Source organism: Copadichromis virginalis, linkage group LG1, assembly GCF_057382275.1.
Source record: "Copadichromis virginalis isolate Kocher_CV1m ecotype Utaka linkage group LG1, C_Virginalis_male_GT1.1, whole genome shotgun sequence".
NCBI classification, from domain to species: Eukaryota; Metazoa; Chordata; class Actinopteri; order Cichliformes; family Cichlidae; genus Copadichromis; species Copadichromis virginalis.
The window spans coordinates 10,359,073-10,383,421 of record NC_140618.1 but is presented as its reverse complement, the minus strand read 5'-3'; the positions used below and the strand labels follow the sequence as shown (position 1 = coordinate 10,383,421).

The 24,349-nt window shown below is 40.8% G+C and overlaps 1 protein-coding gene across 1 annotated transcript in view; it reads right to left on the bottom strand.

Moving 5' to 3' along the window:
- The window catches only part of fto (FTO alpha-ketoglutarate dependent dioxygenase), a 114,129-nt gene that overhangs the window by 58,534 nt on the left and 31,246 nt on the right, over positions 1 to 24,349 (bottom strand). The window contains exons 7-8 of the mRNA XM_085450065.1: positions 19,780 to 19,899; positions 3,534 to 3,658 (exon numbers count right to left, since the gene is read on the bottom strand). Of these exons, the coding sequence (XP_085306191.1) occupies positions 3,534 to 3,658; positions 19,780 to 19,899 (245 nt within the window). The remainder of the gene's footprint in view (positions 1 to 3,533; positions 3,659 to 19,779; positions 19,900 to 24,349) is intronic.

The window sequence follows — 24,349 nt, the reverse complement described above, 5'->3', positions numbered from 1 at the left end:
AGTTTCAAGGATTCAGTAACAAATTTGTTCAGTCTTTGTTGTCCTCCATTCTATAATCCGAGGAGAACAGCAACTGTAGCATAAATAAAGAGGCCTATTTTAAACCTTGTAATGTATTACCACCCCAGTGCCTCCAAACTACACCCTGTTCACACATCCTGAGCTGTCCAACTGTTTCCAGTGCCAAAGGTCAATGACTGCCTACTCTCCTACTGGCCCACACTCAGAGATGGGAAGACAGGGTTGCCAAGTCAGGCACAAACCCTGCTTTGGATCATAAACACCTCCGTCTGTCTACCCTCCTCTTTTCTACTCCACAGAGGTGAGTTAGGTTTTCACTCTGTTAATCTTTCACTTCAGGCCTTCTCGCTTTTACATTGGCCCACTGGAGAACATAGAAGGGGAATGAAAGAGGGGTAGTAAAGGATAAGAATGGATAAAAGAGCAGGAAGAAAAAGCCATAGAGAGGGCCAGATGGGCACCTTCACAGTCCATTTATCAAACCCAATGTGGCCCTCCCCTCCCCTCCCTACTGCTCTCATGTCCTAAACCCCCATGTAATTCTGTAATGATTTTCATTATCATATAATGACCTTACAAAGCCTACAGCAGTTTGCATGGTCAGTACAAAACTCGCAGCTGTTCCCTTCAGTATTTGCTTGCTGGCTGTGACAAAGCTTTTTGTTGTTGTTGTTGTTGTTATTTTTTCTAATGCCCAGAGCAGTGACCTCTAGGTTTTGCAAGGTCAGCATGAGGTCACCTCATCCAGGATATTCAACAGTAGCCACACTGTAAGCACACAGACTGAAGACAGCGTCTAAAAATGCATAATGAGCATTGACAGCAAGATAAAACAAAACAATTCTCTAAATATACTGCAGAAGACTGCAGGCTGAAGAATTTTCTGTGTATGTACTTCCAGTGTGGATCCTTCATTACCTTTGTTAAACCAAAAACCTTCCTGGTGCCACTGGGATGTGCCATTTTCTATCCTAATGGAGCTGCTCCCTAGAGGTTGCGTCTTGCTCTTCAATCTGCACTTCCTGTGTGGCATACTGAACTGCTCTGCTGCGGCACAGTCACCCACCCATATAATAATCCATCTATTTCCAGGGTACTCACGGGGCATTTACCAAAGGGACATGGAGGGCAGCATCTATCAAAGAATTCACCATGTGCATCAGGAAAACCCAGTTACCAGAAAAGCTCATAAGAATAAAAAAGCTCTCATAACTTCGTTGGCTCAGAGTGAATGAATGGACTGCTTCCACTAGCACGGTGAGAGCAGGCATCACTCACTCTGAGTGCCTATAAGTCAATGGTGAAGAACCACTGGTCACCGGCTCCAATTCCTCTTTCTTTCCTTCTTGCTTGTACTAAAAATGGCTCGCAGGCAGACAATGGCAGCTGGTAGGCCGAAGTTCCACAGCAAAGAATGCTACTTTAACTGGTGTTTTAGAAACAAAAGTCAGTGAGAAACTTAATCAATCAGCGCTGCTTGTTTATGTTTATGGGCCTCTAGCAAAAGTCATCAATCATGCTTTTTTTTTGTTCCTTTTTCCATTATATTTTTGCAAGTATTATATGCTGAATGGAAACCATGGAAACAAAAGGCAGTGTTATGATGAAAGCTTGCCTGTTGAATATTGTGTGGAAACCTAATTAGAACGCTAAATATAAAAAAGCAACAAAATGAATCAGCAAATTAATTTTAGTCCTATTTTAGTGAATGCTTTTATGAAAATAAATGATGGTTTGAATACATCTGACTGGAGTGCACTACAATTCCCTCACTCTGCGTCTTCTGTAATAAAGTGCTTCTTTAATTCAAAATAACGACTTTGCCTCTTAGTAGTATGCATGAAGAAATTAAAACTTTTTCATGCTCAACAAAGTCGAACAATCCCTGACCCTCATCAAATTGCTTATCAGTACCAGTACTTCCCACTTAACATTGCGCATAGCTATGTGTTTAGTTTTGTGAAAATGCTATCTGTTGACAGCCACTTGACAGCATGACCCCTGGCTTTTCTGTAAGAGAGGGTGGTGTAGTTTAGGGATAGACATAGAATGTGTGTAAGGGGAAGAAGAGGTATCAGGAGCAGCTGGAGTTCAAACATATTGTGTGGGACATGTGCCTTCCACCAAAACTAATCTAATCAGTCTTTCACTGCTGATAGAGTAAACGTCTGTCTGCTCTGCCGGCAAGGGCTGAGCATTTCCTGTCCCAGCCAGTGATGCTGGTTGTCAGCATCTTAGGGTGGGCTGAGCAAAATGTAGGGTCAGACATTGTTAGCTGGTGGTAACATCACATTGTGGGTGGTGCGGGAGAACTGCGATGGTAGGGGACAGTTCTGATGTTCACTTGAGGGTGGGGGTGGCGAGATGGTTTCTAGCTTTCAGCACATGCCGCTGGAATGCACTATCAGAGCAGGCCCTACATCAGAGTTGTGAGGCACTGGGCGTTGACACAGCAAAGCAAGGTGTGTGGAAACAGCCTGTTTACAAGACTCATCTGGATGGGACAAATCTAAGGGTCAACTAGAGGGGACAATGCAAAACATAGAACAGAAGAATAGAGTGCCTTAGAAATATGAGGGCGTAAACACAACAGGAATTTAACATGAAGTTTTCAAAAGAAAATGGATTTGTAGCCTTTGAATTATCTTCCTGCCGCTTTGCTTTCACTAAGGTTTAGTGAAATGTCTATTCTCACATATGGGTTCTTGTCCGCATGTAACTCTGAGGTCAAAACTATTGAAAGAGACAATAAAGAGTATAGCAAATGTGAATGTAGTGGTCATGTGTATATGTAGTGTTTGTATGTGTCCGTGTATGTGCTGGCGGAGAGAGTAAATGGCTAAAACTAACAGCTAAAACAACACTGGTGCATGTGTGAGGCCCTTCTTTATCTGAATGGATAACCGACGTTCTAACCCCTGTGCTCTCCTTCTTTATCTGGAGGGAAGGAAGTGATTGGGCCTATCCAAGACACATGTGTCATTGTGATAACTGTGATAACCGCCAGGCCCGAGGACCTCAAACCAACACCAACCACACCATTGCATATCTCTGGAATTCACACCGATTCACTGAAAATGAATGATCAATGCACATTGAAGCAATGTAGGCCTGATGTGTCACCTTTTGCAACTCGTTTTTATTTTGTTTGATGATGTGATCACAGTTAATAAATCTCTTAACTGAGAACTAGATATTGACACATTTTACTACTGCAACAACACTACACGAGCTATAATAATAGCTCTGGGTTTGCAAGTGAAATGAGGTGAAATGAGATATTATCTTTGCTTTCTGCCTTGGTTTGTGTAATCTTGAGGAAATCACAGCAACATGCATGCATTACTTATATTTGATCAAATCAGTTTAGAAAATTAATAAACGTTATTATTGGAGTGTGATGGCATTTCCATTTAAAATAGGGACTCATAACTGATAGACTACATATCAACAGATGTTTGTTTTTTTTGAAGATCAATGGAAGTAACAAAGTTGGTGGTATATTGTGTTACCTGTCTCTCCATGTCTGTCTTTGCTGGTGTCTGTCTGTCAAAGCAGACAGCAGGATCTCTGCCATCTCCCTCCTTCCTTCTTCTGCTTGGTCTTCCTCCTCCACTGCAGCCAGGAAAAGCATAGTCTGGATAAAAAAAACAGCAGCAGAAGTGGAAATAGGCGGTTCAAAATAGAACTGAATGGAAATATGTGAAATACCAGTAGAAATGGGAAAACTTCAGTAGAAAGTGGACAGGTAGAGAAGCACCATTAAAAAGTGCTTTAAATAACAGTGGTTGTTTAAACCCCACTACAGTGATTTACTCTATTAAATTCTACCCTAAATACTAAACAGAAAACTTGCAAAATTGGGTAGAAAGACCTGAAGTGAATCCTGGCGTGCTTGTGCTTCTATCCTTAGTTTAGAAATTGCACAGCTCTGAGCCAAGACTCAATTATACCATCCCTAGGATGACAGCATGCAGTAAGTCTAGTATAAAGTCAGTTTCACATCAGAGGATGGGCAAATTACACCAAATATTAGAGTGCGAGTCAATTAATCACGTCCTGCACAGCACAGTGTAATGTGTGAGTATCCCCCTGTTGAACATGAATTACAGGCTGGCTTAAAGTGTGACGTGGCACATCAGTGATAATCGGAGACATCCCTGCAAACCTTCGCCTCCAAGTCCTCCGCAGCCTCTAAGCTGGTTGAGAAGGAGTCAAATGAAAAAGGATCTGGCAGCCCAAATTAAATGCAGTGCTGTCAGCCACACTCAAATCCCTCTTTCCCCTCACCGTCTCCCTCTTCTTCTCTACCCTTCACAGACTCTCTCCCTCTCTGAATATCCTTAAATGTCTCCCCCCTCCTTTGCCAAGCCTCTGAGAAGTGATGGATCTGTAACTCTGACTGACTCTGACGCCTTGTTAAGAACAGTCTCTTCCTGTCACATCCACCAGTCAAGCACGTTCATTTCTTCCCATTAACAGTCACTCGCTTCCCCAGTCATCCAACCTTCTTTTCAAAAAACCCACTATGTAAGGGAACCTTCATTTCTTCCCCTCACCCTGTTTTTTAATCCCTTTCTGACAATACACCTGTCTGTCTTAATTCATGTGAAGATACGTTTGATTGTCTCTCTGTGTGTGCGTTTCCAAAGGAGAGCAGTAATATGCTTACTTTCTCTACAGCACACAGGACAGGTGTCAAAACATGTGGTGGTGTGTGACTGATTATACCTGACTCAGAGGAGACACCAAAGATTAAGGTGACCAGGAGGAGGCAGGGCCGGCTGTACTCCCTATGGAAACTGTGCCTTTCAGTTTGGATCAAACCCTGTCCTCCTGGGATGAGTGACAGGCTAAGAAAGTGCCAGAAAGTGTATTCAGACTGTATCACCATCTCAGCTGGTAGACATCACATTGCCATGCTGACCGTGTAGCACAACGCTGAAGAGAAGTGATTCACAGTTGATCTGAAACTTGCTCTAAGGTGCTTCTAAGCTTGCTTCAACTCTTCCCAAAGCGGACTTTGGATCAAAATGAATAACAGGGAAAGACTGCACATCCGTCCATCCTTTTCTGCTTCCAACTGCCAGGGGTTGGAGCTTTCATAGGGCCACAGGCAGGGTACACCCTGGACAAGTCCAGCCTATCGTAGCCACATTTTCAAAATGCTAAATTATGTTGCATACACTTTACTCAAGTGAATCTTTGTTTTTTTCACCCAACTCAATAATTCCACTAAACACTACCTAAACAACCTCTGCTTTTGTTGGGGTGTGTATATATTTATGAGTGTGTATCGAAAGCTTCTATTTGTTCTCTACAAATTTTTGTGAGTACAGTGTAGATTTTTGTGAGTAGAGGTGTCCCTCTTATAATTTAAATCTGTGTTAGCAAGTCTCTTCCCTACAAAAATCGGTGAATGTCTGTTTGCACGGATAACTTTGTGCATGTATGATCTAGTGTTTAGAAGACCCAGTGCTGAGAGAGGCCTTCAGGTTTAGCCCCAGGCTGATCCCCGGGCCATTTAGACACCCTGCTGGTTGTTTACTGGTCAAGCCCAACCTCAGTCAGACTCAGCCAGATCACAGTCCTTTATCTCTGGGTCTGTGTTAGGACTAATCAGCCCCCTCTTTTCTTGTATTTACCCTTCGATGACAGTAGCTGTCCTCAGTCTACACCTCTCTCAACCTGACGCTGACCACAGATGTCCCCCTGACCCAGGCCACATTACAAGGTGAATGAGAGGACAAGACGTTCCTTGGTACTCTTTTCATTGGTCCCCAGACCCCATATTCAACCCTGTCTATTTTACTAAAGTTAGGCATAAACATTTCCGGGCCTGTGCAGAGGTGGGGAAGATAAACAAACATGCAGCCAAGCTGAGGTGATATTTTGGTTAGTGGAGAGCTAGAGTGATGATAGTGTTCCAAGCGAAGGCTGGCTGGTGGGCAGCCTGGGGCAGCTCACTAACACCTCGAGCCAGGACTGTATCTTAACACCAACAAGCATCTGTCTAGTCTATCACATAAGGGCATGTCACTCATTCAACATAGAATAATACAATAGGAAGATTGTTGCTGCACATAGAGCAATATGATTTAGATCCTTTATAATGCAACAGAGGAGCTGTGAGTGGTCACATAAGAGCTAAGAAGCTGAAAGGCAAGAAGGTTAAAAAAAAAAAAAAAAGATGCATGCACAACTGAAAGTTTGCACTCCATAAACCAGACCTACTAGCTGACCACCAGAGTGTCAGAGAAACTCTTAACACCCAATGAAAATGCCTTAGCTGACTTTATCCCAGGACTTTCCGGGTACTCCAAGTACTCTTAAGCTCACTGGCACTCTCTTTTAGGGAACCTTTCATGTCTGCAGGCCACAAATGCTTCAATTCCAAAATGAGCTCCCTTATGAACTTGTTTAAAAGACAGAGGTAAATTCTAGACGAGAACACCATCTAGATGATGACTAGATACCTAAAATAGGAAGGAGGTAAACAAACTCACAAGTAACACTAAACATTCCAGAAATTTGGCTGGTGGCTGGTGTTAATTTGCCACAATAGTGCCTCCCAGCCTAACTGCACCTCTGTCATACTGGCAACCTCCCCATAGGTCTCCTTGCCACTAGCATGTGTAACAGCCCAGCAAAAAGCCAGCAGACTCCCCAGTGTTTCTGTTTGCCAACATCTCACTGTGCCCATATGGAGGCAAGAATGGAGATAACTAGTAATCCTACTGGTTGTGACTGTTAAGCCATCACTGTGGACTTTAAACAAGATCCAGTCTCTATTACATAGTATTTCTATCATTTCAAAGGGTTTTTTATTGAGTGACTCATATTTGAATACTCCATGTGAAAATTAGGAAAATAATGAAAAAATAAAGGCGGTGCAGTCTGGGTTTGAATCCAACACCTGGCTGGTGGAGTTTGCATGTTCCTACTGTTGGTATTCCGGGTTCTCTCCGGGTACAAGATTAGGCTAGGTTATTGTCAATTCTAAATTGGCCATAGGTATTAATAACACTAAATTTGATAAAAGGAAGAGTATGGCTGGGTGAAAAAAATTTATATTTTTGTTGATAATTAACAGAAAGTGGTGGAACTCTTGCAAAGCTAAATGTTTCTGTTCAACAGGACAATGAGTCAGAGGTCTGCTAGTTTGAATTCTGAAAACGACTGACTTACAAGTGATAATAGTGCCGAGGGAATATACTTGAGAAACATACTAATATTGTATAAATGACAAAGATCTACCTTTTCAGACACACACAACAACAAGAAAGTTTAAAGTCAAAATTCATAATATAAATGTTGCTATATGCCAACATTTCTCCTTCTCGCGGCTGTATGTTACGTGTTCTCTTCTGTTCTCTCTCATTTGTCTTCTTTCAGATATTGTCCCCTTCCCTTGTTCATAAAAAGGTGTTTCTTTTTTTATTGTCAGTTTCTCTTGCAAGCACTCACATCACTTTGACGCAAGTTATTTTAAAAAATGCATTAACATCAACGGCTCACACAAGCACACACACACACACGCACACACAAAACCACACACTTCCTTTTCTCTCAGCTGTTTAATTTTTACTGTCCCCTTCCCACACCAAATCCAGCATAGCACTCCCGTTGCATGGTTAACACATTAGCAAATATATCAGGTTTTAAGATTTAACCCTTTTCTCCACATCTCCAGACACTCCATGGACTTTTGTGACAGTTTAAGTTCAGCTGCTCTGACACCTGATTTCATAGGCCCTAGCAATGAGAGTATGACAGACCCTTAGCTGCTTTCATCTCCCTCCTTACTCTAATACAAGAAACCAATATCACTTTGACCGCTGGTGGAAAAAGGCATTGAGCACCTTGCTCACAGGAATGGATAGTTTCTGGTCTCAGATGTAAACAACTGGGGAGCTGTGATCCTGGTAGGGCTCGCTCCAGTCTGGACAAGGGATCTGTGTATGTTTGCTGCATGCCACCAGCGAGTTACTTTGCACTGGAGGGGACTCTGCACCGGTGGAAAAATTATATTAGCCAAGGAAGAAATAAGCCCAGACCACATTCACTTTCCTGTGACATCACATTCAAAGTCATAAAAACTGTGTGTGTGCGTTAGTATGTGTGTGTATGTTTTTTTTTCCTTGCTTTGTGCCTACCATCACACGATTACAGATGGCTCAAAATTGAGGCATACCTGAAATGAAATTTACTCAGTTTCCATTACATAAGATTGGTTGATAGGGTGTGTGTGTGTGTGTGTGTGTGTGTGTGTGTGTGTGTGTGTGTGTGTGTGTGTGTGTGTGTGTGTGTGTGTGTGTGTGTGTTCGTGCGCGCTTGTGTGAGAGTGAGAGAGAAGAATGAAGGGTGTCAACACTGTTGATCGGGGTTGCTAGTGAATAAAATGAGAAATGCTTTATGAAAATGTTCACTCAAGAAAAATTTAAGGAAATCTTTATTTTGTATATTTATGTCTTTTTAAATCATCTGAGCAACGGTTAACAGTTTATACAATTGAAACATTCACACTGGCGGATTTCAAGGCTTTAAATTTACTCCCAATAAATTATTTTAAATCCTTTTGCAGACCTATAACAATAAAAAGACTGATATATTGCACCTTTTGTTTTCTATACAGTACACATTATGACTACTGCAATTTATTTTCTATGCCAAGATCTCTAAAACATTCAATTGAAACCTTAACAAGATTTATTTTTTTGATAAAACAAGATATTTCCCGCTTTGTGTGTGTGTTCTCGCAATCTCCGTGGTGACAGAAACCTAGGCCTTTCTGCCAGATTGACCTTTGCAAGGTCGCAGCTACCATCAATTATAGCAGCCAGTAAAATGGGGTTTGCTACACACAGCAGATTATATGGAGTGTAAAACATTAGAAAAATGTGTCTGAAACATCAGAGTAGCATGTCTGAAGTGACAAAGGGTGAGTGGGAATAGAGACAGTCCCAAAAAGGGAAGACCCCTGACAAGTGGTTTTGTTTGAAGGCATTGTGACACAGTCAAGTGGGCAGGGATGCTTTCTATGGGCCCACGGCAGTCCATCTTATGGACAGAATACAAGCAGGATGGAAGGACATATGCTTTGCACAGGGTCAAATGAAGCAGAACTCTCGGGCTTTTGTGGTGATCTCTTTTGGTGGCAAGAAGAAAAGCAAATCTGTTGTCAAGTTGTAGCCCAATGGGCCCACAAATATCACATAAAAATTCACCGGCCTGTTTTTTTGGGGGTTTTTTTGCAAGGCTTTTGTCTTTGACCCATGGTAAGGAGTGTCCGTCCAGTTGGCCTTAATGGCTAAACCACATAGTTCTTAGTCTGAATGAGCTCTCCAGCACACTGTGGCAGGGGCTACACACGCACTTGTGAAAACGGCACACCGGCCTGGCTAGAACGCATAATCCATCCATCACAAGAAAGCTTTGAGAGGCGCTTTGACTAATTCAGGACAATGAAGACAGAGCTGGACAGAGATATTTGCGATGAGCGTGACACTCAAGCACCTTCTGTTCTGTTGAAACCCCCTTTCTCTCTTTCAGTATATGAAAGCTGAGTCTAGATTCTAGCTAGATAGCAGATTGTGATCGGCACCTCACTCTCCTGCCAGTAAAAAGCTTTTTGCTGACTGGGGCCAAAGCCAGCCTTTCTAAGCCCTGAAGTAACAGCGTTACACACAGCACCATACTTCAAGTCTTCAAAAATGCTAAACCAATAAAAAGGATTTCCATCCATCTAAACATGCTCACATAGAAGAATTTTGTTTGAGAGGGGGGATATGCCTGCAGGGGCTGAAATGTTCTGCTAACAAAGTTTTGATTGAGTAAGAGAAGTCTGAACACTAGTGATTCTTCAGTTTCTGAATCTGCCTGACAGGGCTTCTTATATGTCCAGTCTGACATCAAATTTGAATTACTGGTAGATGTACAGTGAAACAATGACTGTATCTTAAGTAGAACAGATTAAGATCTGCAAAATTATAGGCCATAAAATACAATTTAAGTGTTAGGTCTGTATAGTATCAGCCATGAAGGAAAGTTAGTTTTACACATGCCAGTTTTGTTTTTTGTTTTTCAACGTAATGGGTAATCAATAAATTCACTTTTGCATCACTGTCTGTAAATAACCTGTCTGTCTGTATTCTGCTTCATTCATATACACAAGAGTGGTACTGCACATGCCTTACACAATTCTATACATACCACATGGCGATACAGTAATCGTAAATGCCAAACACATAGCGCAGCGACATATAAGTAGATTATGGACTTGCATACTCTATAAGATTCTGTCTACTTCAAGCTGGCAGGGAAGTCAAAGACACCGTTGGAGCTTTTACATTCAACAATTTATGTTCAATAAAGCACCTATGCTCTTAAAAACTGTGGACTACACTGATATCATCTAATTAAGTAAAGGGAATTAAAAATGCACCTATCGTGTTCCTAATTATTGCCATGAATCGCAAATCTATTTTACATTGTATTCAGATATCAAAAGGCAGTCAAGTTCAAACTTCTTTTTTATGACATTTGTGTTTGCTTTTTGGTTGTATTTTTGGTTTAATCTTTCAACAAAGTGGCCCTCGCTGATCAGCGGCCAACCATTATTGCACATGTTGTGTGTTGAACCTTTTGATCAGCCCCAGAGGACTTTTTTAAAACAATCTGTTCTTTCAAATGCATTGCCATCAACTGGCAGCAGTGAAAAGGGAAAAAAAAATAAAATACAGACTGGATCTAATATGTGTTTTTTCTGATTATCGCTATGGTCATTTATAGCTAAAGAAGTCATTTTAAAACTGCCAAACTTCTACAATGTTTAAATTGCGCTATTATTTTTCGTTTTGGAAAATGAATATGCAAAAATTACTTCTAATATGCATTTTAAAAAAATACATTCTAAACATGCTTAATTTTCTTTTTTTGCATATTTAGTATATCTTCCCTCCCATTGTGTTATGCGTGTATGTGTGATTACTCCTCACCCAGGGAGGCTGATTAGAGTGGCTAAAGGGTGTTTATGAGACAGTTAGCCGGGAGGAGATGCCACCCTGCCGCTCTCACCCAAATAAAAGAGCCATTTATTATATCCAACATGACCCTCTCATTACACACAAATAGGAATTAATGAGTGCTATATCGGGCACTCCCAGCAGAGCGAGGCAGGGCCCACTAAAGGACTAGCTTTAATTACACTGTCCTACATCTCACCCATTTAACACCACCCATCAGATCACTCTATCTGCACTGCAAGGGTAGCAGGTAGCAGTGTGGAAGATTAGTGTTACCTAAGAGGACGGCCAATGAATGTAAAACAGGATCTATAGTTAAATCACATTTAAAAAAAAGCTACCTGTTACCACCAGTACACTCTTAGGCTGTTTAATACAAAAACACAGATCTCAGGTTTTCTCTACTAGGATATCCTCTTCATACTGAACATGGCAGTTTTGAAAGGTGCACAGTAGAGCACTTCCCAAAATGCTCCCAGGACTTACGTGGCCTTTTCCAGTTTCCAGCATCAGCTTTTCATTTCTCTGATTTACTTTAACTCACAGATCCTGATACCAACTTCACTGTTTACCTTTATAACTTTCTTCCTCAGATATCAGAAAAAGTCACAACCACCCTGTCTTATTTTTCCCCCTTGTTCCACTTCCCTAAACCACCTCCATCTTCACTCCCCCCCCCCCCCAAAAAAATTATACAATTATCATCCACAATCTTTTCCCATCTTTTCTCCTTTTCTTTGCGTTTCTTCAAGCGAATCAGGCAATTTTACAGCGTCTTCCCACCAGAATCATATCATTCTCTCCACCCTCTCCACACATATTGTTTTTAAACAGGACTGTGTATTTTAAAACCCAGATTGCTGCTCCAAACATGATGGCTGCTCCAGTGATTTTGAAGAATTAGCGAGGTACCAAGGTATTAAATACTTGTTATTTTCCTGTAGTAGTTGCGCACTTAAACAAAGGAAGTGATCATGGATTAAATTTCCACCACCTCTGATCCTTTACATTTAAGCTTGCTTTGGAGATGAAAAAAAAAACTGTTATCTGAAACTTTTTAAATTTATTGCATGAACAGTGTATATCAGCTTAATTCCGTAGTTTTTGACCCCGCTTTTGTGTCATAATAACAAATAATAGACTGCTATGTCATAACCTAAAGACTTTAGTTTCCATTTTTGTTCTTAGTTAGGGTCTTAGGGGATTTTTTTTCCATTGTTCACATTGAGGATCCATAGTTGGGGTGGGCCGTTTTCATTTTCATTAATTGGTTTCATTTATTGTTTCACAATGTGTGGGCGATATAAAGCCCCCCGAGACTCTGATTAGAGACTGTACAAATAAATGTGAAATGAATTTGAGCTGACGTGTAGATAAACAATAATAAGGATATCAACCACATGACCTGATGAGTATCTAGATTCAGATTTAAATGATTTTATTAAAAGTGTGTGCACAAAGTTCAGAGTATGAGAACTCTATTTTTGTTCTCTGCGGCTTACAGAGCTCGGCGCCACATTGCAATATGCATACTGCTATTTCTGAGTGCAGCGAAGATTGTACAAGCTGTCTTCATATATTCAATATTCAAAAAGATTAATATTTTCCTAAAACGACATAAATTGAACAATTTTTTTTCTTTGCTTTTTACAAATCAGAGTGTTTTCTTGTGTTTGTGCCAATATCTTTTACTAAACCATTTTGACATGATTGCCTGCAAGAGTAAACAATTACACCTGGATCAAAGTGCAATAATTTTATGTCAGGTGCTAGTTAGTAGTGATGTCTATAACAGATTGGGGGTTTCAGTGAGATGCCCTGAAATCTCTTTCATCTTTTTAAACTTTCTTTCCCATCAAAGCACTTTTCAACAAATACTCAGTCCCTCGCTGCATCTCTCCCTCGCCCTCTCTCTCGCTCTGTTGGTATGACACATGAAGCTGGGCCCTGCAGCCAACCCCAGCGTCCGCACAGAATGCGATTAAGCTGAGCAGTGATTAATCTGGGCTGCCCCATAATTCCTCTTTACCACTTTAATGGATGTTATCTCCCCTCCTCTGAAGGCTTATCTTGCTGATCAGGGCCAAGGATGAAGAGAGGAAGAGGAGGGGGTGGCTATGAGTAGAAGGAGAGAAATCAAACCAAATCCATACAGAGGTAAGTAAATGAATAAGAAAGTAAATAAATAAGTAAATAAATAAATGTGGGGATTGAGGGAGCTGCTAAGTGGATAAGGCAGATCAGTCTCTGTAAAGTGCTCATTTGTTTTCTAAGAAGACGAGACAAGCCGCCTTCAGAGCCCACTGATACAGTAAAAACACTGTCAACACCACAATTCACAGACAAACAAAAATAAATTATCCAAACTGCTGTCAATAAAACTCTCCATCCCCGCATTGTAAAGATGGGGCGTGCACAATACTGTTGCTGACAGTCAACGGTACAATGACCAAAAAAAAAAAGCCATTGTTTCATGTGCAGCTTCCACATTGTCACGTACAAGTCCTTGTAATAAATTCCAATTTTAGTCATCCACATTCCTGAAGCAAGTTTACTCAGGTCAGCTTTATGAAGGAAAAGGCAACACCTCTTCCCACCTCAAGAAGACTACAATGAGCTATCTATATCCTATTTTGGGGAAATAATTACGCATATAAATGAGGACTCATAATCACTTTAAACTGGAATTCATCAAACAGTGAGCTGCATTCAGATTTGGTTCGCTGTCACACACTAATATGTTGTGAAACACTATGAACTTTGACAACAAGATTGCAGCTCCATGCAGACATTTTACCACACCTGTGTGTTTGCCACTTTTATTCTTCTACATAACATTAAAAAAATATCTGAATATTGCATTACATAATAGCAACTTTGAAATATATTCAGGAATAAAAAATGAAAAACTGTAGCAATAGTCGCCATTTCGGATATCACCACAAAGCTTTTTAAAAACTTTTCTAAATGGACACCGGCGTATTTTTAAGTATGTGTGTATATCAATGCCTGTCCTAGTGTTTTTTGTCCTTCAGTGTCTGTGTTCAAGTATATAAATGCGAGTGTATGAGCCTAGCAAAAGACTGACAAGGTTAAACCTGTTCAAAGCTCTTTTTTTCCCCGCTTCGGCTTACAGCGATGCTGCAGCGAGATTCTGTCATAGACAAACCTCTGTGGGATTCCATTCAATACTACTGTACATCTTTAGGTACAAAGCTGCGGGCTGCATTGGCTCCAGGTAACATAAACGCTCCCTTCAAGCCACCGCGTATCTGCCCATGAAAATTCTCTAAAGGGGTTTAAGCATTTACGCAGAAACACTATCAGGCACTGCCGAAAATTCAGCTTACCCTGTTGAATAGGGACTTCAAAGAGAATTGCAAAATACCTTTCCACCGCTACATTTCTCCCCACTCTTTTTCCTCACTCTCTCCATGTGTGTCTTCCTGCTTCTTTTCATTTTATATTTCCAAACACAAGCTGCTGCATGATGTAAAATGTATTATCAGCCATATATTTCCTCTTTAAATGAATAATAACAATAATCTCTGAGTAATTTCTTTTTTATACAGCTCCATTTTAAATAGGGCAAAGCAAGCAAGCTTATATACAGCTGCAGGTAAACAACGCCAAGCAATTATGAACGTGTGGATTAGGCCTCTACTCTATGTTGTGCGATAAGGAGAAACAGCTGCTACTATCCAGGTAACAGCACATATTGACTGTCAATGAAGGATAAACTACTGTGCAGCTGCACATTTACTTCCTTCGCACACACTGCGGCCACACTGCACCCCCCACACACACAGACACGCGGACAGAAACATACAAATAAATCTGAAGCCATACACGCAGACACACATTTCGCACACGCACTATCTGTGCGTAAGAACCGCACAGAATTGAATATAATAAAAGTATAAGCCTATTTACGTAGTGTGGAGCTTTAAATGCAAAACAATATGATGCATAAACCCAGTGTGATTTAATGTAAGAGATAATAAATGGCTTCATAATGAGCAATAAAAATGGTCTTTAAGCAGTTTACTGCTTAGTTCACACTTATAATTAATCTGGGTTCCATGTGTGCATATAAAGTGGATATAAAACTCTGCCTAACTGTGCAAGTTAAGCGGCAAGCAAAAGAGAAAAATTACTGCTGGTAAACATCTGCAACGTGATTCAGCTTTAGCCCCTAGCTTTTTAAAATATACTGCCTTTTTCTCTCACCTGGACCAGCACGGCAAGCTCTCCAAATAATGCATTACAAAAAAATTGCTCCCTAAAATTATTTACGGCGTAACGCACAACAGAAACCATAACATTTATAATGTTTTACAAAGCCATCAAATAAGTGGAGAGGGGATTAATTGCCCCGGGCCGACCTTAAAATAATTATTTTGAGCGGTGCAACTCTAAACTCCAATGAAATTGATACACTTTGATAATTAGATTCTTGGCACTGACCCGCTGAAGTCAATAAAGGTTATTAAGGCCAATTGCTGTCTAAACGCATTACGGGCAGAGTAAACTGTCCGTCGGAGGCCCCTGCTACTTCAGCGCCAATATGATAATCCATTCTCCGTCCTGGGGGTTTCTTCCCTAGCGCCTGTGTCTCCACTCTGCCATACAAAACCAGATTGGATTCGCTTAACCTTTCCAGGACTTTGATCAAATGAGCTCACACAGCAATAACATTTACATTGACCCCTCCACTCTTGCTCCCCCCACACGCACACACACTACCAGCAGTTTTTTTTTCTACCTCCCCCTCTCCCGCATCCCTCATTCTCCAACCCCTCCTCAGCACGTTTGCTCAATAACCTAATCAGCTACTGATGGCGACCAGGCCAGGTTCTGTATGATTGCAGTGCAGCCCTCCTCGGCTGCCCAGATTGTTTCCAAAGACTGCTATTACAGTGAGGGGAGAAAAAGAAATGGTCGCCAAGCGCATCTCGGCTCATAAGCATACACATGCATGCAAAAGCCAGCCTCCATTATAAATCAAAGAAAGCAAATTTTGTGACACAGGGAGGGAAAAAAAGAGTGTGTGTGTGTGTGTGTGTGTGTGTGTGTGTGTGTGTGTGTGTGTATATATATATATATATATATATATATATATATATATATATATATATATATATATATATATATATATATATATATATATACATACACACACATACACATATATGCACGTACTGTATGTGTGTGACCAAACCATTGAAAAACAGGGACTGACAGGCTGGGTGAACGGTGTAGAGGAAGACATGGCCCCGATACCACTTCCTGTTTTGTACATCTTGAAGTATACAAATGTATTCAACTGAATGGATCCCGTTTATTATGAAAGCAGATTAATTTCCTTGATATGTGTTGAAAAGATTTCCATCTACAAGGCTCGTTCTTCTGTCAAATGAGGGAGAAAGTGTGAGAAAGAGAGAAATACAGCAAGGTAGCGGGAGCGAGAGAGAACAAGAGAAAGAAAGAAAGGGAGAGAGAGAGAGAGAGAGAGAGAGAAGACTGAGTGCATTGAAATCTCTTTGCATCCGGTGGCTTTTGAAGTTGTGAGATGAGCAGCCACAGAAGTCAGGAAAGTGACAAATTAGGGAAAAAGCTGTACTGTGCAAGCAGAGCTGCTAAATCAATTAAAGTCATGCCGAGTGCATACATTAACATCAATGGCTCACACATACACGCAAACACACACACACACACAGGACAGGGAAAAAAGATATGCTCGTGGGCTCGCTGTCGCTTCTCCCCCACAGTGAAAAGAGAAAAGATAAAAAAATACCACACCGGTATTTAAAATATTCTGCATAAAGCCAAGACTCTCTGTCTATTGTCACTCAGATGGAAGCTATTCATTGTTGCTAGTTTAAGGAAATGTCACTATTGTATGATAGCCATGATAGCAGAGTCCTGGGGGAACAGAAGGCTGCGAGCCAGGTCTAAACGGACTTCGGCACCCTGGATCACAGGGGAATGTAAAACCTTTGAGTTAATGCCCTTCTTCCATGCTGCCGAAACAACCTTTTACCCTACGTACAGCCACACCTTCCAACATACACACATAATATAGTTTTGCCGTTCATTCACATAGGCATGCTAGAAGAGGCGGATTCTTTGTTTCTATCAAGGAACCACGTGAATTCATGAGGCACCAAAAAGAGTGGACTTGTTTTGTTTCGGGTCTTTATTTATTTATTTATGTATTTTATCAGAATGTCATTCAAATGGAAGGATGAGCATTTGCATGACAACAGGCTGAGGAGCAGAGAGGGAGCCCCAGGGAGAGACAGTATCCATAAACAGGAGCTAGTCACCCCATATTGCAATATTCTTCATACAGACTAACAAACACATACATAGCCCAGCGCATCCCACGACAGTGTGTGCTAAATATGACAATAAAGAGGGGAAGGCTGGCTGTTTGTATTGCTGTTTTAGCAGGATAAAACAATGCGCTGCTTTATTGCTCAGCACAGTGTATAAAACAATACAGTGTCATTTTATAAACCCTATTTAAAGAGACATATATTTGCTATTCTAAAACACCCATGGTAATATCAAATTTGACAAAAATAATCCTGTATTAATATATACTCTGCAGGCAAGAGAAAAATCTAAGTAAATACATGGTAAACAGCATCTGCACACAGTAGGTCACTTGTATTTCACTAAATTATACTATACTGTCAATTGCCAGCTTCAAAGTGTAAAATATATGCAATAAAGAAATGTGAGGGGAACCCACATAATTTAAATAACTCAAAGTAATTTAGAGAAATGTGTTTTAATCTAACGGCAGAAAAGCCACAGCTTTCAAAACCACCGAAAGGAAAATCTATAAGTCACATCTATAAAGTGCTTTTCATCAGCATATCAGAGGTCGATGCATGTATGTAAATATTGCTGGCAAGAGCAATAATGTTGTCCTTCATCACGATAGTGAATCATTACCTTTATGCATTCACTAGTGTATCATTTTTTGCACGGGTTCGATATGCATTCCTGCAGAAGACATACTTGCTTTTGTGTGATGTGACACTGTGATTAATTCAATTTGGTGCCAAAGTATTTAATCTGTAAAATTAATGTTCTAATAAACTCGTGTTAATGTAATTTGTGATATTTAAAATACCCATGCATTTATTGTTACACATGTATTATTACCTTATTTTAATTATTGCATTTTGTTGATTTAGCTTTTTATATTTTTCTAAAAACAACTGGTTTACTTTTTTTTCCCCCCCGAATTGCATAAGATCTGACATTAAGTTCCAACGACATGGCGGAAATCCATATTTGGTCACACATATTTTTTTTCTAAAATGCATAGTGGACATGGTTCACTTGCCCATTAGAGAGACATGGAGACAGAGGAACAGAGAGGGAGAAAGACCTCACATTTCACTGATGCCCTTTTCTAAACACAGGTCCAAATCACACACTTCATCTGGGCACGGAGGTAAAGCTCTAGATGAGTTTAGCCCCTGTCTACTAACACCCCCACCCACTCTCTGCCAGGCTGTTCAACTGTGTGAGCGAGAGGAGGAAAGAGAGACTATGACTAGAGCTGAGCAGCAGCGGCACTGTTCTCCTCCAGCTCCAGTCTTTATCCCCGCCTGAGCATTAGATGTGATTACTGCTCAGCGCTCGACACTGACAGAGACAGAGAGCTCCCAGAGACAGCAGGAGTGGGTGAGAGACATAAAGAGACAGAGAGCGAGGGAGAGCACAGAGGAAAAGAGGAGCACAGCTCTCTCGTTCCCTGCGATGCTGCTACAGTGATACAAGAGTGCCCCCTGCTGCTTCTGGTGTCTGGGTGTTAAACACACACACACACACACACACATACATGTGCACGCACTCTTTGAAATCCAGCTACGAGAGTGGGACTGCATAGAACTTGTGGGGGTATACCAAAAGCGAGACCAAGCATATGACTGTGTGGCTTTCCGCGCTGTGTGTCTACAGTGTGAGTATGTCTGCGGCACACAGAGAATTTACAGAACAGAGCTGTGACTAAGGTGACTTAATTATGAGTCTGACATTACTAAGTGATTCCTTTACAGTGGTGTCTAACTAATAGCTACGCACCCACGTTCCGCTCCCATAAAAATTCTGTGAGGCTACGATTAAACACTTGACACATCCTTAATAGTGTGGCGTGGTAAGAAGATAGACAATATACCATGTAATTTTAAACACACCCTCTCTGGTGAGGGGTATTATTGGACAGCAGATCACTTGTGTAGTTTGTGTAAGAAGCACAAGTAGAGGCGTGTTGAGCATTTAGTTGAAAGACTTATTTTGTGTGACAGCCTTACTACACTAGCAAAGAAACTCTTCATATTTTGGATAAATGCTCTCATTTTTATGTATTCCTATATTTTGAGGGTATTACCTATAAAGCAATAGTAGTAGTGTTTTAATATACATTATAACATATTTTTAATATAAGGAAAATACTTAAACTAAACCTACTAACTGTTTTCATCTATGTCCCAGAAAAGAAATATCATGTGTAAAACCTAGAAAGCTAAACTCGCACAAAAAGATTTTATGGTAAACAGCCTACAAACTTAAATTTAGATAGATTTTATTTAACCATCAAAGTCTTAGTAAGTAATCTGTGTGACAATGAGTCGATGCCAAATGCAGTAAAAGTCGGGAAACCAGAGAGCAAAGCTGTCATGTGACTAGCAGTGTGTCCGAGCAGTCTCACCATGGTCTCCATGAGCTTCCAGTCCTTCTCCAGCTGCTCCATCGGTCTGGTCCACCAGCTGCAGAACCGAGCATAACGCTGGCCCTGAAACCAGTACTGCCGCAGCCACTCAAACTCCACCTTCAAACACAAATACACGTAAAACAAAAACGTTGTTCAGAGAGACAACTTTCATCTGATATTTACATAGATTATATATGCATTCCTTTCCCTGTTCTTTTCACTAAGTACATCTCTAAGTAGAACACTGACTTTTCTGTTTAGATACATTTACTTGTCAGAGTGTGAAATTATATGAATGCTTTTACAAATACAAAAATAAATTCTTAGTCCCTTGTAAGAAAATAAATTGGACATGATTTTGCACTGGAAGAAAATGACACATTCCCTTGAAATCATACTTGCTAATTCCATCTTTGAATTGTTGCACATTCTGTTTGTCACGAAATAGTTTCAAAGCACGTTCACTCATTTTTGACACGTAGATAAAAAAAACATCCTACCACAAATAGTACAAACATTGGTCATGTCTTTAAGTACAATCACACCCTCAAAACAATTTAGACACAAACAAGCCTACTGTATGTCTGCTCACACACACACCATTGAGCACACCTGAAAACTCCGCCCTCTCCTTCCTTTCCTCATTCCCTCCATCCCCTCCTCTCCTGCTCCGTCTGGAGATGACAGTCTTTACTGCCAAGCCGCTCCCCTCTCCTCCACTGGGAGTGTTTTTGTTTCCTGCTCTTTTGAAGTGCTGATTTAATCCTCGCACGGATGCTTCACGTAGCCAGGTGTAGCCTTTCTATTTCCAAGTGTGTCTTTCCGTGTTTGTGTGTTCGTACCTGAACTGTATGCGCATCAGTGCATTTGTGCCCTTGCAAGTATCTGTCTGCATAAATGCGTGAGCGTCTTTGTTAATGCGTATACAATCGCCAACGTAAATGTGAATGTCAAAGATTGCCCCAACTGCCACCAACGTAAATGTGAGACGCTGAGCTTCCCTCCCCCAAAACATTCTACAAAGCATCATCCACTGAAAACAATGCACGCTCCATTTCATGTTGACGTAGACAACTGTACAACACAAAACGTAGTTTCATACAATGGAAACGCATATAAAATAGCACGACGAGAGCCATTGTTCCTTTTCTGAAAAGTAGTTTGTTTATTGTTCTTCTAACAGAGCATTAGGCAAGCAGAGCTCTTTTACAGCTATGAACAGTCATCGAAACAGTTTAAAACACATTTATTCCAGCTGAGCGCTCCCATGAAATAAAACTATAATTTGGGTGATCCAAAATTGTCATCCAACTTTGACAAATTACGTTCATATATATAACTACGCTGCACTGACTAAAAAGTCACGGAGACCCATCTTCAGTTTGAGTTTTATTTTGAGCGACATCCACTGTAACTTTCTCTCTAGCACAAAAGTTTGAACAGGCCTGCAACTGAGCAAAAGACTGTCAGAAAATATGGCATAAAGTTTTGTCTCAAAGTATATTCGCAATTAGAATCAAGAAGTATGAATTATACTTGCACTGCATTGTTAAACCTGCAAGTGTATCACAGACAAAAGCAAGTATAGATTCAGCAAGAACTTTCCTGTCCTGTCTTCACACTTCACAGTGTTGGAATCCATATAACTTCCACAATCCAACATTTATAGTAACTTTATATAAGGATTTACCAGCTGTCGTGAAAAAAGAACGTTGATTATCTTCAATCTTTAGTTCTAATTTTTCACTCTTGAAACTCTTAGATTCAACTAACACTTTAAATTACAAAGCTTCGTAAGAGTCATGTGACCAAGAGTCACATGACTCTTACATTAAACTAACTTTATTAGCAGTAGCAGCATTAACATGGATTATATGTGTCTGAAGGATGTTTCCCTAAACTGAGTTTGTTTTTACAACAACAAAAAAAACTAATAGTTTTGAACTCAAATTAAGTTCCCAATATCCTGAACTCTTCTAATAAGAGCCACTGGAAAGTTTGAACACTGAACTTAAAAGATCCTGCGATTGGTGACATTTTTTAGTGGTTACTGCTCTGCAAAATGAGGCAAGACATCTTCCATACAGTCGCCCAAAAACAAAGGGCAAAAATTATTTACACAAACAACTTGAGAGGATTCTGTCCTGGAAAAAGGCTCTGATCACAGTGGGGATGACATGCAAGGACTGGGGCATGTCAGGGAGAATACACAGCCAGTGGCACTGCTCAGCAGCCTCTCAGTCACTCCATACAACCCACCCTTCAAAGAAATGTCATCCTTTATGGTCCCTTCAACACAATCCAAATCCACTCCCCTTCGATCACTACAGCTCAAACACACAACAAAGCCACACGAGCCAATATCGGACGTCCTTTTCACACAGTCTGTCCATCCTTCTATCTCTCTGATTGTCTGCCTGTCCTTTAGTGAGAAGAAACCAACCTGTGTCTCCACTTTGAGCTGACATGGCAGCCAGTCCCCTGCTGCGCAGGCCAGTGGAAGCCACAAAGCACGCCATCTAAAGCTACTGAGGAGTGCTGGCTATGTGGCATTTGGAGGCTAGCTACCCAGCTGAGAGTTACCAAGTAGGGAACTATGACTAAATGCCACCTATTCAGGTAGACAGATCGAAAGTGTGTGCGAAAGAGAGAGTGGTTGTTAGGCCTAGTTTTTCTATGAGATGGCGTGGGGGAGAGAGAGGGGAGTTAGTGACTCCCCTGAGGCAGTCGCTGTCATCTGTCCAGGTGATGGACACACCAACTACACATTAGCTGCACATTAGTTGACCGGCCTCCCACCGTGGCAACTCTGGAGTTAAAGCCAAGTAGCCCCTTTTTTCCCCCCGATTTAATGAGGTACTTTTTTTTTTCCACACCTTCACGGTAGTCCCTGAGCGGGTCCAATCAATTTCTGGGCTGGGCCCTGAGGTGAGAACTGATGAGAGTGTGATCGATCCCACTCTGCCGTCCTCTGTTTACCTTTCCTGATCTCCTCACATATAAGCCTGGTTACCGGTGAGCAACTAGGAACGCAATTTACACTCATCACACATTTGCCAGAGTAGTCGCACACAATCTAGGTTATAACACACAGATTGCTATATATGTTTTACTTTCACCCTACAGGTAGAAAAAAAAAAACTTAGGAATGGTCAGGTTTTCTAAAATGACTACTCATAAATTATAGAGGCTTTTTCTCATAACATTCTATCTTCAAGATAGTGTTTGTCACTTCTTTCCTCTCAGACTAAAGATTAAAGAAATAGTCATCTTTGAATCCCAAAATCTGTTCGTGTTAATCGTCTGGTCGCAGCATTTTTGTACAACTTGAAGGCCTGAAAGAGACGATTTGTCCAAGCTGGTAAATCGTAATACAATTGATCATAGAAATTCAGTCTGAAACCTTTGTAAATTTCCAGTTAAGTACGGGGCTTAAATTAACAAACGATTCTATTAATTGACATTTTACACACCGTCCCAAATATTTTGAAAGCAGGGTTTTAAACGAATAAATGATATACTCAAAAAATAAAACAAAATCTAAAGCCTAAATCATGGCATTGCAAAATTCAGAAATGGTCAAAAATGTTGCCTTTTATGGATAGATTTATTTTATCAATGTAGTATTTTTTTAATAAAACCAAAGCACAGAGAAATTAAATAACCCATTAAATCAACCAATACGATGAATAATTAGAAACAATGTTAACAAGCAGTAAAGGTAATGCAAGTAAAAATAACAGCAGAGATAAAAAGTACAAACCACAATAAACTGATCTGTTACAAAAAATAATTTGAGTACTTATTAATAAGATTACTTTGACATTCTCATTGTAAGCCCTTTTAAGAAAGCCATTTCAAAGCAAAGCCAACACTGAAGCAGCCTGTGGAGACATTTTGGCCATGAAAACAGAATATCAGAAGGTCACACACAACTACTTCCGTACAGTTCACTTTCTGCCAAAGCTTGTGGGAACCTCCCCACCCCCCATCAATATTTACTGTGGGGGAACTAGCATCATTAGAGGGGGTCCCTCAGGGCACTCTGTCACACACCCACCTGGGAAGTGACACAGTGGCTTTAAATGAGACAAGACATTTGCGTCTGGGATTAGCATTTCAAAGCCAAACCTGCACATGGGGAAGGTGCGGTGATGCTGTGTTAGCCTACCTCCGCCACCTAAAACAGGAGGTGAGATTAAAAGGAGACAGTGAGAGGGACCAAACACACAGGTGGGAAATTTTTCTTTATTTCCATCTCTGTCTCCATTCAATTTTTACTTCAATTAGCTATCCCGACTGACCCCCAAATGCTGACAGCGATGGCAGATGCTCTACTTCATCTTCGTCAAACCGGGCCCACACCCTGTGACAAATGTCAACCTCCACCTCCTTGCACCACATTGCACAATATCCCTGGAATGTCAGCCAGTGCTAGCTTGCTGTTTAGCACTTTTTAAGGAAAGGCCCATAAGGCACAGCTCAGGTCAGGCTGCCTGCGTGTCTCAGGCTTGTTCACTCCTCAGTCGCCCATGTCAAACACGACCTGCGCAATATGCACCCACCA